The 14,579-nt window shown below is 37.1% G+C and overlaps 1 protein-coding gene across 1 annotated transcript; it reads right to left on the minus strand.

Annotated features, from left to right (window-relative positions):
* Positions 1–3,169: 3,169 nt before the first annotated feature.
* LOC308649487 (thyroid receptor-interacting protein 11-like) lies at positions 3,170–6,367 on the minus strand (the record flags this gene model as incomplete). The annotated part of the gene is made up of 3 exons (XM_081295020.1): positions 3,170–3,386; positions 3,654–5,641; positions 5,723–6,367. 3 exons carry the CDS (start codon positions 6,365–6,367, stop codon positions 3,170–3,172), a joined length of 2,850 nt encoding a protein of 949 aa, XP_081151146.1.
* Positions 6,368–14,579: the final 8,212 nt, after the last annotated feature.

Below are 14,579 nucleotides of genomic sequence, written 5' to 3' on the forward strand. Positions count from 1 at the left end.
TGTGTGATGGGGCAAAAATTTTCTCCCAAGATGTAGGATCTCTATTCACCTCCCAGATTGTTTGTTTTGTGGAGAAGAAACTTTTTTAGTTTGAATCTATCTCATTTATTGATACTTGATTTTAATTCTTGTGCTATAGGAGTCTTATTAAGGAATTTTGGGACTAATCCCATATGATTGGAATTAGGGCCTACTTTTTCTTCTGTTACATGAAGCTCTCTGGTTTTATTCCTAGGTCCTTGATTCATTTGAGTGGAGTTTTGTGCATGGTGAGAGAGAGGGGTTTAATTGCACCTCACTCCAGTTAGAATGTCAGCGATTGTTGAAAATGGCAGCTATGATGAAGACAACAACGATAAGTGTTGGTGAGGATTTCAGGAAAAATGTACACTCCTACACTGTCGGTGGGACTGTAGATTGGTGGAGCCAATATGGAGAGCAGTTTGGAGATTCCTTGGAAATTTGGGAATAGAACCACCATTTGACCTAGCTATCCCTCTTTTTGGTCTATACCCAAAGGACTTAAAAACTGCATAGTACAGGGACACAGCCACGTCAATGTTTATAGCAGCAAAATTCACATTAGCTAAATTGTGGAAACAACTTAGTAGATGAATGCATAAAAAATGTGGCATTTATACACAATTAATATTACTCAGATACTTACCCTCTCGCTCAGTCCAGGAGACAGACGCTAGTGCCCTTCACTACCTCTGTCAGAGCCTGGTTCCGACAGCTGGTGCCTCGGAGAGGACAGGCTGATCCTGCCTGCCTCCCATGTACCCTTTGTCACAGGGGGCGACATTAATGTGAGACCAAATAAAATCCAGTCATAGACATTAATAGAATATCTCAAAAAAGTATTCAATAAAAAGGCTAGCAAATACAGGGTCTTTAATGAAACTTTAATAAAATTTATGAGACAAGGAAACTGAAAGCACAATATTTTCTTGGGAACTTTTCTGTTTGGTGTTATTCTTTACAATATAGAAGCTTTTCCTAAGAATGCAGGGAGTATGAAATTTCTAAGGCTATCTTGCTGTTTTCTCCATTAAACCCCTTGTCTTAAAAAAAATCTTGAATCTATATTAATCTTTGTCATTTTCTGAGTACCCGTATAACATATTTTTCTCAAGAATGCAGTGAGGTTGCTGTTTCCAAGAGCTCTTCAATTCTGAAATATAAGAAGTGTGTTTCCAGGCATTGAAACCCAAAGGCTCACCTAGACACAATGGAGTGAGCCGAATATATAAAAATCTCTCATGACAAATCTGAACTCTGCTTTTCCCAACCATGTGAAGTCTACTGGAATAAGATTCCAAGTAATTTGGCAGGTCGAAGCAAAATATATACTTTGATATTCTTCTCAGGAGTAACAACCGATGGCATCTTAATTTTGGTAAAATAATGTAAATGTTAAGGTGAAATTTAGAAATAAGAAAGGAAAAGCTGATATGTGTGTAGCTACTAGGTGTTTTTCTTCCTTTTTTTAATTTTTGTAAAGTAAAACAAAAGATGAACCAAAAGGTTCTAGCTTAAGTTAGGTACAATCAAAGAGGAGGAAAAAGAAGATAATATAGCTAATACTTCACTGCCACCTGTAATTTCCAAAACAACTAAGAGCATTTTTATTAAAATTAACTTTATTGACATTTATATTAAATTATATAGTCAATATTAAATAATTCAATCTATATTATGTTAAATTTACTTTGTTAAATTGTATTAATTTAAATAAAATTTAATGAGTTTTTAAATATAAATCATACTATAATTTAATATAAGTTAATAAACAATATCAATTAATAAAATAAATTTAAATCAAACCATAGTATTAATAAAAGAAGTTTAAATAATACTACTAGTAAAATTAATTTAAATTAGGTTAATTTATATTAAATGATGATATAATTTATATTTAAAAATATATTAAATTTTGTTTAAATTAATTTTAACAAAAATGTTCTGAATGGTTTTAGAAACTGCAGGTGTCAGAGAAGTATGTGCTATGCAATCTGCTTTTTCTCTTCTCTGATTTCACCTACTTAAGCTGGAAACTTTTGATTCATCTTTTACCTTAATTTATCAAAAGGTTATAACTACTCCTATTTTAAAGCTTTTCATCTTTCAAAAACTGTTGTTAGCTTATTTCTCTCCCCAACTTGTTTTGATCAAATGTTTTATAAAATGTGTTTATAAGAATTATTGTAGGGCCCCCAATAGTATGTAGATAAGCAGTCCAGATATTTAATGATACATTCTTACTAATTAACTTTTCCATTGGCAATGGATCCTGTGATCCCACTTCGGGGTTGACTCATAAAAATACTCTTCCTTCTGGACATATTTATCATCTGGAAAACTGAATTAATGTGAAGTGACTTTCGTATAGAAATGGAAATAAGCAAAATGGATAGGGGTCATAGAATTTGGATTCAAAGCATCTTAGAATTTATCCACTAAGCTTCATGTTTAGGTCCTCCCCATTGGAATTTTCGCGTGGTCGTTGTACAATGTTATCTTGGATAAACTAAATATTCTCAACTTTTTGCAACATTATGTTTGGTTTTCATGTACTCTAAATCTGAGACATCCTTCTTATGGGTTGGATTTTTCTTGTTTCCTGTAATTACATGTATCGTTTTTATCTTAATGCCATTAAATTTAAGAAATATTATTATTGTTTTAAAAAAAAGAGGTTGGAACTAGTGGTTCAAGAAGGCTGCTCTGTACAGTTGCTCACAAAAGTACATCAGAATTGATAACGGGTGATGATTATCTGCTACATTGGAACAAAATTCTAGAAACAAAAAGTGCTACAAAAAACAAAACAAATTTTTTAAAAAGTACTATAGCAAAAAATCACAACAACAACAACAACAACTAAAAAAAATAAAATAAAATACCTAGTAGCTATACACTTACATATACCAGCTTTTTTGCTTTCTCTTTTTGTCTACAAACACATGAGTACTTTTTCAAAAGGCCATGCTGTAAAACGTAAAAAAGGGTTATGGCTTCTTTCAAATGCTAAATATTTAGAAGATCCTGGAGTACAACTCTGGCACTATTGTCCGGGGACACTGGCAGTGGTGTAAAGGTGGGCATGAAATCTGCAATGGGTTTAACAAGAGGATGCCCAGGTCCACCAAGTCCAACTCCAGCTAGGTTACCAAGAGGCACAGCTGCAGAACGTGGAACCAAAACAACTCATCCACTTACTGACACCACCATGATCGTTATTCAGCAACTGCTCCATTTCGTCCTTCGGAATGTCCAGGATGCTCCCCATCACCTGCAATACTTCAGGACGTTTGTCCTTTGGTGTCTGGAAATGACCGATAAAAAGGTTTCGCATGAGGACTTTGTCCACTTTTCCTTCTGCGCTGTTGACCAAAGTCGACAATTTCTGTTGTGCATGGTCCAACATTTCTTTTCGGAGCTCGTTTTGTTTTTTCAGTTCTTCCATCTGTTCTTCCTTGAGATCTAAGTCTTCTCTCAGTCTGGAAGCAGAATCCAACAGAGCATTTGCTTCATCCAAACGTTCCTGCAATGATGATACTTCTCCTTCTAGCTTTTCGGCCTTGTTCTTCCATTCAGCTATTGACTGTTTTTCTTTGTCTTCTGCAGCCAAAATTTCCTGGGTGTAAGACTCTTCTGATTCCAAGAGATGGCTGCGTAGCCTTTCTAGCTCCCGGTTTAGGCGTAATTCTTGGTCCCGTAAGTGTTGAACCTCTTTTTCTCTTAGGATTTTTACTTTGGTCTCTTGAAAAATATCAGAATTCAATGTTTGAGCATCTCCTTTCTCTCCAGGCAACTGGGCTTTTAGTTCTTCAATAGTTTTCTGCAAGTTCTTAATTTCCTCCTCTTTTTCTAAAATTAACTGGCTATGCGCAGCATTCATCTGCTCATATTTGTACTTAAATTCATCCATTTCCTCCTTCTGCTCCTGTAAAGACTGAAGTAGTTGCATTTTACGCTGGTTTTGGTTTTCAATGATATTCAGGTGGTCTTGAATTTCATCTTCCAGATGATTTTTGACTATATTCAGTTGAGATACCTCCAATTCTAGTTCTGTGACAGCATCAAGAGCTGTAGGCTCAGCCACTGGTACAGCTTGATTGTGCTGTTCCCTAAGTATTTCCAATTCTACTCGCAGATAGTTGTTTTCTGCTCTCATGTAGGTAAGACTTTTGTCCTTTCTTTCGATGGATTGCCTTAAAGTTTCATTTTCTCCTAAGGCCTGAGAACACTTATCTAAATCCTTTTGTAGTTGTGAACTTTTTTCTTCGAGTTTTTCAATAAAAACTTCTTTCTCATTTATGACTTGTATCAATCGCTCCTCTTCTTCTACATAAGATGCCAAAATTTCATCAGTTTCTTTTTCATCAGCAGTCATTTGCTCAATATTCTTTTTGAGTCCTGCTATTTCAAAGTCCTTCTCTTGGATGAGTCGAACTGCACATTCGTGTTTCAGCTTTAAGGCAGAGGTATTCAAATTATGTGCATTGGAGAGTTCCTGAATAGTCTGCCTGTGATTATTTGCTTCTTCCAACAGTCTTTTTTCTGCCTGGTGCAGTTTGGCTTCAATCTCTTCTTTGTCTCTTTTGAGAGTCTCCGTGATAGTGTCTTTTTCTTGAGAGATTTGATTGTAAGCAGCAATAGATTCTTCCAACTTACGCCTTACATCGTCACGTGCTAAAATCAACATTTCATTTTCCGTTTTGAGTTCAACAGCAACTTTCTTTAAATTTTCATTGCGCTGTTCCTCTTCAGAAAGATTTTGCCTTAAGTTGCTAACTTCAGCTTCTCGTTCTTTAAGCATGTCATCCTTACAATGACTGTTAGAGTCTTCATTCAGAGAAGTTCGATACTTGCTCTTAAATCCAGACAGCTCATCTTCAAGTTGTCTAATGTGATCCTTAAGCCCAAGGTTTTCCTGCTGGATGTTTAAACTATTTTTTTGTGACTGATTTAGCTGATCTACTAAATCTTCTACTTTACCTTCAAGCTTCTGCTTAGTTAAATGCAAATCACTGAGGCTCTGTGCGTTCTCAGTTAACTTCTCCTTCTGCACATGCAACTCTTGGGATATGTTCATTTGATCATCCTCAAGTTGATGGACTCTCTTTTTTTCATCATCTAGACCTTGTTCCAACAACTTGATGACAAGGTCTCCTTCATTTCGTTGTTTGGATAGCTCCTCTTGTATCAAAATCATGTGCTTTGTAGCTTCCTGATTCTGATGATCCAGTTCTTCTAACTCGGCTATCAGCATTTTCTTTTCATTGATAGTCTGATTCAGTTCTTCCTCCTTTGCCTTCAAGTGAAGTTTTAAGTCTAGTAATTGTACATTCAAATTCATGTCTGTTGAAGCTCTGTTTTTCATGACTTGGTAGTCACAGCTCCATTTTGACAGTGACATCTGAAGTTCCTCTTTTTCTTGACTCAATGATGCCTTCTCTTTTTCTAAAGCTTCAACATGCATTTTAAGTTTCAGATGGTCTTCAGCAAGACGGTTATCCTGGTTTAAACCATTTAGTCTCACGATTTCCTTCTCCGCATCAGCCAGGGCTTGTTGAAGCCTGAACACTTCTTCCACTGCTGAGCTCTGAGGAAGGATTTTTCCCTTTTCTGCCACAGTAGAACTCTGCTCCCAAACCGAAATTTCATGCTGATGATCATATATGTCTGGACTTTGGTTTGGTTGAAGAGTCTTGACAGTATTTTGTACTTTGCAGATTTCACTTGAGTCAGAATGGTGTGTTCCCTGAGCCTCAGCAATCTGCCTCGAGTGGCCAGCTTCAGATTCATGTTTTGCAGCTTCAGTTGATAATCTGTTTGTTTCTTGTTGTGATAAGATTATGTCACTAGAGTCCATGTCGTCATCACGAAAGGCTGAAAAATGACTACTGATCAGGGAACCGAACGGAGCCGGTGCAGTTGTTGTTGGCACACCACAAGCTCCCGAGTGTACTGATTGAGCGGCTGCCTGTAGTTGGAACATTTGATCTTGCAGTACAATCTGTCCTGCTTTAAGATGGCTGATCTCTACCTCTTTCTGTTGCAGTTGGTTTTGGTAACTTACAGACTGATGGTTTATTTGTAGCTCTGATGCTTCATGCTTTTCTTCCAGGTCAGTACAATACTCTTTCAGTCTTTCATTCTCACATCTTAGTGTGGAATCAGTAGTTTCCATTTCCTTTCTCCAAGAATGATGTAAAGCTGCTTCTGGGTCTCCTAAGTCATCCAGAAGCATTTCCCCGGCGAAGCTGGAGCTATGGCCGGTGAGGAAAGCCAAGCTGCTCCCCACCTGACCCAAGAAGTGGCCCAAGCCTGAGCCCAGGCCTCCAAACCAGGACCACATCGTGGCCACTTCAGTGATCCATCGGACCAGCTCTGAAAAGCGCGTCCATCACCATATCCACTTCTCTGCCCCGAACGTCCTCTGGCGTTGCCGGGGTCAATTATGACCCAAGCGCTCAGAATTCCTCAGAGCGCAGGGTTCCTGGGGCTCCACCAACACTAATCATCCCTTCCTGCCTGTAAACTCAGAAGCCTGTCCTGCGCTTTGACCAGGGACTGGCATCCAGTAGCACACACTCACCCCCTGCAGGGCCTCTGCTTCTTCCCTGCACTTGCCTGTCAGCTATTGGCTCACAGGATTGGGCAGGGTTGGCTGGGAGGAGCTAGAGATCCAGGAAAGTGTTCTAGTTTGAGTCCCAAGGCAGTGTGCTGTGGAGCCAGGAAGAATCAATGTTGTAGATGAAATCCAAAGGTAGTTCACTGGACAGTTCCCTCTTGTCTGGGAGAGGTGGGCTTTTTGTCCCATTCAGTTGCACTCGGTTGACGAGGTGAGGTCTCTCTCCATTACAGAATGGAATCGATTTAACTAAAAGTCCCCGATTCAAAAGTAAATCTCGCCCCATAACACCAGCACAGACACACCCAGAATAAAAGTTGGCCAAGTGTCTGGGCATCGTAGCCCAGACGAGTTAACATGTAAAATTAACCATCACAAAGTCTTAATCATTCTCAGAATTCAAATTATAATATGGATTAAATGTCACTAAAGAACCATCTTTACCCTTTCCAAAAATAAATTTTTGCTGTTAATCTATAAATTTTCGAGTTCACTTTAATATTATTTGGTCCTTGTTAATTGTGATTGAGTTTATTTAAGTGCTCAAAAATTCCACTTAAATTTCACTTAAGAAAATTTCTTTTAGAGCCGATAGGTTGATGTTCACTTAACCGATTGTTGTTTATCAATGCCAAATATAATCCAGGTTTAAACAGTACAGAGTGAAATAAAAAGTTGAGAAATTTTCTACGATGGAGTAACAATCCTAAATTTAATTCCCATACCTCTAAGGATCAGAAGGAGTTAAGATAAGGCCCTGGTTTCCAAGGTGTTTAAATTCCAACAAGTTAATGAGGAGGCAGTTTTGTAGAGTTGGGGACAAAGCAAAGAGATGAAGCACGTGGGCTGTAACAGACATACCAGTTGGGACCAAAGCAATTTTGGAGCTAAACTGACAGAATGCATTTAGAAAACCTCTCTCCCAAGCATGAGTTGAACAGTAAATGAGAACATAGTGTGTAGTTCTCACCTGATGGCTGGTGCAGAGAAAGTGGCCAACAAATAGAGCCTGCTGCCACTTTGTTCATATTTGCTTTTTGTTTTGTTTAGGATCGTTTTCCTCATTACCCTTTAGAAGGGGTTTGGGTTTGCTCCCATTACTCTCTTCCCAGAGCCCATATTCAGGAGACTCTTTTCCTTGAGCTGTTCTTTCTATATGTCTGTTCAGGGAACAAAACCTCAAGGTGGCAGAAATAAAATTTAAAAAAAGGCAGAATTTTTGGAAAATTAATGGTTAAATAGATTCTAAGGATCATATTAATCACCTCATAGTGTCTCTTGCCTTCAAGATAGAGCAAGTAGACATAATTACTCAGATTGGTATCAGAAACTAGTGACTGCATTTGTGTCCTGTGCTAGAAAAGGAAATCTTCTTGGTCCTTCTTATTCATCTCCAAATCTGAGAGAGAAATCAGGCCTGTGTTAGTCAATCTCTCCTCATAAAAGACTAATATAAAAATTGAAGCCCCTTTTAGCATCTGCTGAAGTGCGAATCCACGCTGTACCCCAGCTGTGTCTACTGTTGAAGAAGGCATCAACAATACCAAGTGTCCTTTTCTCCCTTTAGACCATTCCTCCTGTGTGTGTGTGTGTGTGTGTTTGTGTGTGTGTGTGTGTGTGTGTGTGTGTGTGTGTGTGTGTTAGAAGACTTTTTCATCACTTTGACAACATACCTGAGAAAATTAAATGAGTAAATATTTATTTTGGTTCAATTTCAGGCTCCATTGCTGTGGCCTGAAGTGAGGCAGATTACCATGGCAGAGAGCCTGGCTTCAAAACAGAGCTGCTCAACTCATGGAGATCAGGGGATCAACTCATGGAGATCATGGAGATCAGGTGAGGGGAAGAAAGGACTGAGGAATATGATGTACCCTTCCAGGGAATCAACTCCAATGACCTACCCTCCAACTAGGCCCTACCGCCCACAGTTTTTACCAACTCCCAATAGTCCTGTCCAATCGTGAACCCATCAGTGGATTGATCCACAGATGAGGTTAGAGCCCAGGATTCAATTCACCTTTCTGTAGAGTCCGTTCTGAATGCTGTTACATTGGGGTCCAAGCTTTCAACACATGACCTTTGGGCAACATTCCAGATCCAAATTATAGCAGGGTGCCTCCTTCTCTTTAGGTGTTCTGTGTTTGTTTATTGTTTTAAATCACAAATAATGATCCTTTTTCAGTGTAAGACCTATCACATTTGGCTTGAATCTGGTTCCAGTGGTTGTTGCTCCTACTGCTGAAAGGCATTTCTGATCACTCAGATTCAGTCTTCTAGCATGGTTCACTCTGACCACAGCTGTTTGTCATTTTATATTTCAATCTGAGAGAGATACCTACCTACTGTATTCAAAACTGACCATCCAAATAAAAGCATTTCTCTTCTTGTAAATATGTTTGGAATATTCCTGGAAACTATGGGGGATATGGAGGGAAAACCCTGGCTCATTCGCGAACACATGTGACAAAAAGCATCCAATAATCATAAGTATATCCTTATACATGTATTCAGTGCCCCCAAAGTACAAGGTATTGTGGTAGATATTGTGAACAACATAAAGCTGTGTTATATACATTTCCTGCTATGAAGTGCAATTGAATACAGTCAATCAATGGGGAAGATGTTACATAGAGTGATCCTTGAATTATAATGCAAGGTCAGCCATTGATGACTGCGGTGGTGAGGATCTCATATGGGGGAAAAGACTAAGTAAGAAAGAATAAGCCAGAAGTAGAGAGCCCTTAATAATGTGGCTTTGTTAAAACACAGTTGAAGGTTAAAATAATGAAAGCTTTTTGAGTCTATAAACATAGGGTGATAAATTCTATGCAGGATATTAAGTTTGTACTTTTTTTTTTTAATACCTCATAATTCATTCAAACATTTTCTTATAGATTTCAGTAGGATTTTTAAATCTCTTTAATATGGGCCTTGTCTCTTCTTGTTTCTTTTTTTAAATTTTTATTGGTTGCTCAAAACATTACAATGATCTTGACATATCATATTTCATACATTTGATTCAAGTGGGGTATGAATTCTTATTTTGACCACGTGTACAGTTTGCAGGATCACATTGGTTATACATCCGAGTTTATACATACTGCCATAGTAGTGTCTGTTATATTCTGCTGCCTTTCCTACTCCCTCCCTTTCTCCCCTTCTGTCCCCTCCCCTCCCCTCCCATAATCTCTCTCTACCCCATCTACTGTAATTCATTTCTCTCCTTTTTCCCCCTTTCCCCTCACATCCTCTTATATGTAATTTTGTATAACAATGAGGGTATCCTTCCATTTCCATGAAATTCCCCTTCTCTCTCCCATTCCCTCCCACCTCTTGTCCCTTCTAAATGGTAATCTTCTTTTCACGCTCTTCCAGCCTGCTCTGTTTTGAGTCCCCCCTCCTTATATGAAAGAAGACATTCAGCATTTCTTTTCTAGGGATTGGCTAACTTCACTTAGCATAATCTGCTCTCATGCCATCCATTTCCCTGCAAATGCCATGATTTTGTTATTTTTTAGTGCTGAGTAATATTCCATTGGGTACAAATGCCACATTTTTTTATCCATTCATCTATTGACTGGCATCTAGGTTGGTTCCACGTTCTAGCTATTGTGAATTGTGCTGCTATGAACATTGATGTAGCCTTATCCCTATAGTGTGCTCTTTTTAGGTCTCTGGGAATAGTCCGAGAAGGGGAATAGCTGGGTCGGATGGTGGTTCCATTCCCAGCTTTCCAAGGAATCTCCATAATGCTTTCCAAATTGGCTGCACCAATTTGCAGTCCCACCGGCAATGTACAAGTGTACCTTTTCCCCCACATCCTTGCCAGCACTTGTTGTTGTTTGACTTCCTGATGGCTGCCATTCTTACTGGACTGATATGGTATCTTAGAGTGGTTTTAATTTGCATTTCTCTGATTGCTAGAGATGGTGAGCATTTTTTCCGTGTATTTTTTGATTAATTATATATCCTTCTCTGAGAAGTGTCTGTTCAGGTCCTTGGCCCATTTGTTGATTGGGTTATTTGTTTTCTTAATGTTTAATTTTTGAGTTCTTTGCATACTCTGGATATTAGGGCTGGGCACATTTGTATTTTTAAGAATTGGCATAATCAATGAAATGTCCCGCACACATTTGTAGGAAGATTAACATAACACTCCAGTGACAATACAATAGTAGAAGGATTGATTTGGACTGAGAAGTTGTTCAGTGAATGATATATTACCCATAAATTTGAATTCTCATTATCATAAAGAAGCAAGGTGAAAATAAGAATTTAAGAGAGTGTTGGGGATATGGCTCAAGTAGCAGCTCGTTCACCTAGCATGCGTGAGGCATGGGGTTTGATCCTCAGCACTACATAAAAAAATAAATAAAATAAAGATGTTGTGTCCACTAAAGGCTAAATAATAAATATTTTTTAAAACGAATTTAAGATAGTCCATAAATGTTATATACAAACTGTGAAAGTAGATGCTTTCGCATCTAGTGACTTTTATAAGTAGGACAAAGAATTAAATGTAGTTCTGCTGTGTATAAAATGATCACAATAAATCACCAATGTCATTTTTTTGAAATGGGAAGATGTTTTTTTATTGGTTATTCAAAACATTACAAAGCTCTTGACATATCATCTTTCATACATTTGATTCAAGTGGGTTATAAACTCCCATTTTTACCCCAAATACAGATTGCAGAATCACATCGGTTACACATCCACGTTTCTACATAATGCCATATTAGTGACTGTTGTATTCTGGTACCTTTCCTATCGCCTACTATCTCCTCTCCCTCCCCTCCCATCTTCTCTCTCTACCCCATCTGCTGTAATTCAATTCTCTCCCTTGTTTTTTTTCCCCCCTTTTCCCTCACATCCTCTTATATTTAATTTTGTGTAACAATGAGGGTCTCCTTCCATTTCCATGCGATTTCCCTTCTCTCTCCCTTTCCCTCCCACCACTTGTCTCTGTTTAATGTTAATCTTTTCCTCATGCTCTTCCTCCCTGCTCTGTTCTTAGTTGCTCTCCTTATATCAAAGAAGACATTTAGCATTTGTTTTTTAGGGATTGGCTAGATTCACTTAGCATAATCTGCTCTAATGCCATCCATTTCCCTGCAAATTCCATGATTTTGTCATTTCTTGGTGCTGCCTAATACTCCATTGTGTGTAAATGCCACATTTTTTTTTTTTTTTATCCATTCGTCTACTGAAGGGCATCTAGGTGGGTTCCACAGTCTAGCTATTGTGAATTGTGCTGCTGTGCACGCTGATGTGGCAGTATCCCTATAGTATGCTCTTTTAGGGTCTTCAGGGAATATTCCGAGAAGGGCTATAGCTGGGTCAAATGGTGGTTCCATTCCCAGCTTTCCCAGGAATCTCCATATTGCTTTCCAAATTGACCGCACCAATTTGCAGTCCCACCAGCAATGTACAAGTGTACCCTTTTCCCCACATCCTCGCCAGTTCTTATTGTTTTTTGACTTCATAATGGATGCCAATCTTACTGGAGTGAGGTGATATCTTAGGGTGGTTTTGATTTGCATTTCTCTGACTGCTAGAGATGGTGAGCATTTATTCATGTACTTGTTGATTGATTGTATGTCCTCCTCTGAGAAGTGTCTGTTCAGGTCCTTGGCCCATTTGTTGATTGGGTTATTTGTTATCTTATGGTTTAATTTTTTGAGTTCTTTGTATACTCTGGATATTAGGGCTCTATCTGAAGTGTGAGGAGTAAAAATTTGTTCCCAGGATGTAGGCTCCCTATTTACCTCTCTTATTGTTTCTCTTGCTGAGAAGAAAAAAAAAAGAAAAAAAAACCTTTTTAGTTTAAGTCAGTCCCATTTGTTGATTCTTGTTATTAACTCTTGTGCTATGGATGTCCTATTAAGGAATTTGGAGCCCGGCACCACAATATGTGGATCGGAGCCAACTTTTTCTTCTATGAGATGCAGAGTCTCTGATTTGATATCAAGCTCTTTGATCCATTTTGTGTTAACTTTTGTGCATGGCGAGAGAAAGGGATTCAGTTTCATTTTGTTGTATATGGATTTCCCGTTTTCCCAGCACCATTTGTTGAAGACGCTATCCTTCCTCCATTGCATGCTTTTAGCCCCTTTATCAAATATAAGAAAGTTGTAATTTTGTGGATTGGTCTCTGTGTCCTCTATTCTGTACCATTGGTTCACCCGCCTGTTTTGGTACCAGTACCATGCTGTTTTGGTTACTCTTGCTCTGTAGTACAGTTTGAAATCTGGTATCGCTATACCGCCAGATTCACACTTCCTGCTTAGAATTGCTTTTGCTAATATTTCTCAGACACCTGTAGTTTCTAAAACCACTAAGAGGATTCTTATTAAAATTAATTTTATTAATTTTTTTATTATATTATATAGTTAATATTAAATGATTTAATCTATATTGAATGTTATTTAAATTGACTTTGTTAAATTGTATTAATTTAAATGAAATTTAATGAGCTTTTAAATATGAATCAATCTAAAATTTAGTCAAAATTAATTTAAAAAATCAATTAAGAAAATAAATGTAAATCAAACAATAGTATTAATAAAATAAATTTAAACAATATTAATTAATAAAATAAATTTAAATTAGATCAATTTATATTAAATGATAATATAATTTATATTTAAAAATTTATTAAATTTTATTTGAATTAATTTTAATAAAAATATTCTGAATGGTTTTAGAAACTACAGGTGTTAGAGAAGTATGTGCTATGCAATCTGCTTTTTCTCTTCTCTGATTTCACCTACTTAAGCTAGAAACTTTTGATTATCTTTTACCTTAATTTACGAAAAGGTTGAAACTACTCCTTTTTTAAAGCCTTTCCTCTTTCAAAAACCGATGTTAGCTTCTTTCTCTCCCCCAATTTTTTTGATCAAATGTTTTAAAAAATGTGTTGATAGCCATTATTGTAGAGCCCCCAAAGTATGTAGATAAACAGCCCAGATATTTAATGAAATATTCTTACTAAGTAACTTTTCCATTGGCAGTGGATCATGTGATTCCACTTTGGGGTTGACTCATAAAAATACTCTTACTTCTGGACATATTTAACATCTGGAAAACTGAATTAATGTGAGGTGACTTTTCTATAGAAATGGAAATAAGTAAAATGGATAGGGGTCATAGTATTTGGATTAAAAGTATCTTAGAATTTATCCACTAAGCTTCATGATAAGGCCCTCTGCGCTGGAATTTTCTTTCAGTACTTGTACCAGGTTATTTGGGATAAACTAAATATTCTCAACATTTTGCAACATCATATTTGGTTTTCTTCTTCTCTAAATCTGAGATCTCCCTCAGGTGGTTTGGATTTTTCATCTTTCCTGTTATTTAAATGTATCATTTTTATCTTAATGCCATTAAATTTAACAAATATAATCATTAAAAAAAAAAGAGTTTGGAGCTAATGGTTCACTAATGCTGCTCTGTACAGTTGCTTACAAAAGTACATCAGAATTGAAGACTGGTGATGATTACCTGCTACACTGGAGCAAAATTTTATAAACAAAAAGTGCTACAGCAAACGAAACAAAATTTTTAAAAAGAGCTATAGCAAAAAAATAAATAAATAAATAAAACCTAGTATCTATATACATATATATATCAGCTTTTTTTCTTTCTCTTTTTGTCTACAAATACAGAGTTCTTTTGCAAAAGGCCATGCTGTAAAACATCAAAAAGAGTTATGGCTTCTTTAAAGTGCTAAATATTTAGAAGATCCTAGAGTAGAGAAGATCCTAGAGCTTCATTGGTCTCGGATTAGTCTAGTAGTTTGAATCATCATCCTGTTACATTGGAGCATAGGACTGCATTCACAAATGCAGGGACAATGAGTATAAACCCAATATCTAATTAAATTAAGGTATCTAAATCTTCTGGAATAGGTTATCTGTAGGGAGATATTTTAAAG

This window comes from Spermophilus citellus, assembly GCF_964194105.1.
Source record: "Spermophilus citellus genome assembly, chromosome: 5".
NCBI classification, from domain to species: Eukaryota; Metazoa; Chordata; class Mammalia; order Rodentia; family Sciuridae; genus Spermophilus; species Spermophilus citellus.